The sequence below is a fragment of the Tupaia chinensis genome, unplaced genomic scaffold (genome assembly GCF_000334495.1).
Source record: "Tupaia chinensis unplaced genomic scaffold, TupChi_1.0 Scaffold000340_1, whole genome shotgun sequence".
Taxonomy (NCBI): Eukaryota; Metazoa; Chordata; class Mammalia; order Scandentia; family Tupaiidae; genus Tupaia; species Tupaia belangeri.
This window is the reverse complement of record NW_006159834.1, coordinates 893,205-895,980: the sequence shown is the minus strand read 5'-3', so window position 1 is coordinate 895,980 and position 2,776 is coordinate 893,205. Positions and strand designations below refer to the sequence as shown.

The window sequence follows — 2,776 nt, the reverse complement described above, 5'->3', positions numbered from 1 at the left end:
AGGTGCTCGAAGGCGGCTGCCCGGGCCGACACGCTCTCCATGCCCGGGTTGGAGTTTCTCCGTTGCAGGCGCTCGAGCGGGGCCCCGCGCAGGACCAGGCCCCCTTTGCTCCCGGTGCCACGCTCGTCCAGCTCCCCCAGCCGTTTGGCCAGCTTGTCCGAGTCGCCCTCAGCACCCACCGCCCCTTCCCGCTCCTCACTGGCAATGAGCGACAGGACGTGGCTGTCGGCCACCAGGGGTAGGGGGTCGCTCTTGCGCTTCCACTCGTGCCTGCCGAAGCTGTAGAGCTCCTCCATGGACCGGACCGCGGCCGTCAGCTTCTCCAGCGCGTTCCGGGCCGGCTTCGGGGCCTTGCCCTCCTCCTTGCCCTCCTCCTCCCTGAGCTTCTCCGCCGCCTTCTGGGCAGAGGCCTTGGAGACGATCTTGAGCACAGGCAGGTACGAGCCCTGCTCGGGCATGGTGGGGGCAATGGTGGCCACGGGCAGCCGGCCGGACGCCCTGTGCACTAGGACTGTCCCTTCTGGGGAGGAGGACTCCAAGGCCCTGCCGCCGCCCCCCTTGCCCGCGCTGTCCCTCGGCTCCCGGTCCATGCTGTCCTCCCTCTGGTTCACTACGGCCTGGCACGTAATCACCAGGGGGGACAGGGATCTGGCCCCGCCAGCTGGAGCGGCCAGCTGCTTGGGTTTGGGCCCGGTCAGGCCCTGCTCTGGTGTAACGCTGCCCTTGTCGCTGCTGTCCCCTGACCCCTTGATCAGTTTCCTGACGTCTCTCACCTGGTGCAGGGGCCCTTGAGCCTTGGACTTGTCCCTCACGTCTCTCACCTGGAACTGGGGCACTTTTTCCAGGTTGTCCCCGCGGAAGAGTTTCTGCTGCGCCCGGCTGTTGTCCTCGATGGTCTTAAACAGGTGAGAGGCGCTGCCGCCGGCCAGCTTGGGCGTGAGCAGCTTGGCAATGTTGAAGTCGGAGCTGGGCTGCTGCACACTGCCCAGTCGGATCTTGATTTCGGGGGCCTTGGGCCGGATCACCGCAGTGGAGGTGGCCTGGGCCGCGGGGTACTTGGTGGCCTGCTTCTCCGGCTGCCTGTCCTTGGGTGTCTGCTGGATGTTGGGCACGAAGAGGCGAGACATGATGGTGGACTTGCCGGCAGAGGTCTCCCCGAGGTCAGCCCTCCAGTCGCCCCCTTTGGAGAGCTTCAGCTTCCCGACCGGGGCTTTCTCGTCCCGCTTCTCCGCCTCTTTCTCCTTCCAGGACCGGAAGGCGCTGTTCTGGCTGCGGAGGAAGATGCCCTTGACGGTCTCCGAGGCGCTCTTTTTAATTTCGCATACTTCTTCTGCACGACCTTCCACGAAATGCCGCCCCGCGCCTGCGTTGCTCTCCCGAGGAGTACTGGCTTTGAAGACCGGGGACTTGGATCCGGCCCCGGCACCCTCCGCACCGGCTTCCGACACGCTCACCACCGTGTACTCTCGAGCCCCGGCCCCTCCGGCTCCTTGGAGCTGCCGGGGAGGTCGTGTTGGGATGTATCGGTGACCTCGCCCCTCTCCATTTTGAACTCGTGTTCCCGCTGCATCTTCTTGGAAATGACATTTTTGAGCAGGCTGGAAGCAAATTTGGACTTCTTCTGCGGGCCATCGGCGCGGGAGGCAGGCTTGCCACTCTCAGAGATCTCTGAGCCATCGTCCGTGTACACCGATGCGGGACCCTTGCTGGGACCTTTGGTGGCCCTGCAGGGCCCGGTGGCCACGCTGGCTTTGCTCTCACTGCGCACATTCAGGGGCTCGAGCAGGGTGACCACGCGGGAGCCGGTCTGCACCTGCTTCTGGAAACACAGCGGCGTCTCCACGTGTTTGATCTCCCCCTCGACTTTGCTGACCACGAACTCCAGGGCCTTGGTCTGGGCCTTCTTAGCCTGGATGTAGAGCTGGTCGGCAGTGGCCCTGGCGCCCCCACTTTTCCGCAGGCCTGCAGCCACTGAGGCGGCACTGCTCCTGAGGAGGCTCTGCTCCACCCTGGCTCCCACACCCCCGCATTTTAAGTCCAGGAAGGTCGACCAGCGCCCAAAGCCCACTTCGGAGAGCGTGGTGGAGGACTCGCGGGAGCTGATGTTCAGAGCCTCGAAGTAGGGGTAGGCGAGGCTGCGGAAGGCTCGGGAGGTCAGGTTACGCACCTCCTTATCGGCGTCGTCCAGCTCACTGACCGCACTGGAGGCCCCGCTGGCGTAGTCCACCAGCTCCTTCGCCCGGATGGCCCCGCACCTGGTCTGCAGGCGAGCAGGGACGGCGATGAATTTCTTTGCATGGTCCTGAGCCACGGCTGCAGCCGGGGTTTGCTTCAGTGAACTTGAATTGGGTTGGTAGAGACGCGGAGGCTCATGTCGCCTTCATGCTTGGCAGCGTAAATAATGTTTTGCTTTGCACGCACGTTGCTAGGCTCATTTATAGCCCGGGAAGTCGGTTTGATTGATAGGAGGATCTGGCTTGCTGCACTCCCACAGCTGCTTGCCTCGGTGCCTGCTGCCCCGGGAGCTGCCTCCGGGGGCTCAGGCGTGGTGGCAGTGCCAGGCCCAGTGGGTGGGGGGGTGCGGTCACAGTCAGAGGGGCCGCTGCCCACTTCCGTGCTGCTGGTGCCCCGACCGCTGCCTAAGGCGCTGGGACGGGCCAGGTCGCTGCTGGTGGGGCTGGGTGTCCGGGTGGCGTTGGTGCTGGGGGTGGTGCTGAGGTAGCAGCTGTTGTCGTCATCCTCTTCGGTCGGGGTGGTGGCGTCCCCTGGGGTCTCG

General features: G+C 64.9%; 1 protein-coding gene across 1 annotated transcript in view; it reads right to left on the bottom strand.

The window, feature by feature from the left end:
* CUNH4orf54 (chromosome unknown C4orf54 homolog) overlaps positions 1-2,776 on the bottom strand; it is a 7,090-nt gene that overhangs the window by 1,638 nt on the left and 2,676 nt on the right. Inside the window, 3 exon segments of the mRNA XM_027773319.1 lie at positions 1-1,477; positions 1,480-2,352; positions 2,355-2,750. Coding sequence (XP_027629120.1) covers positions 1-1,477; positions 1,480-2,352; positions 2,355-2,750 — 2,746 coding nt within the window.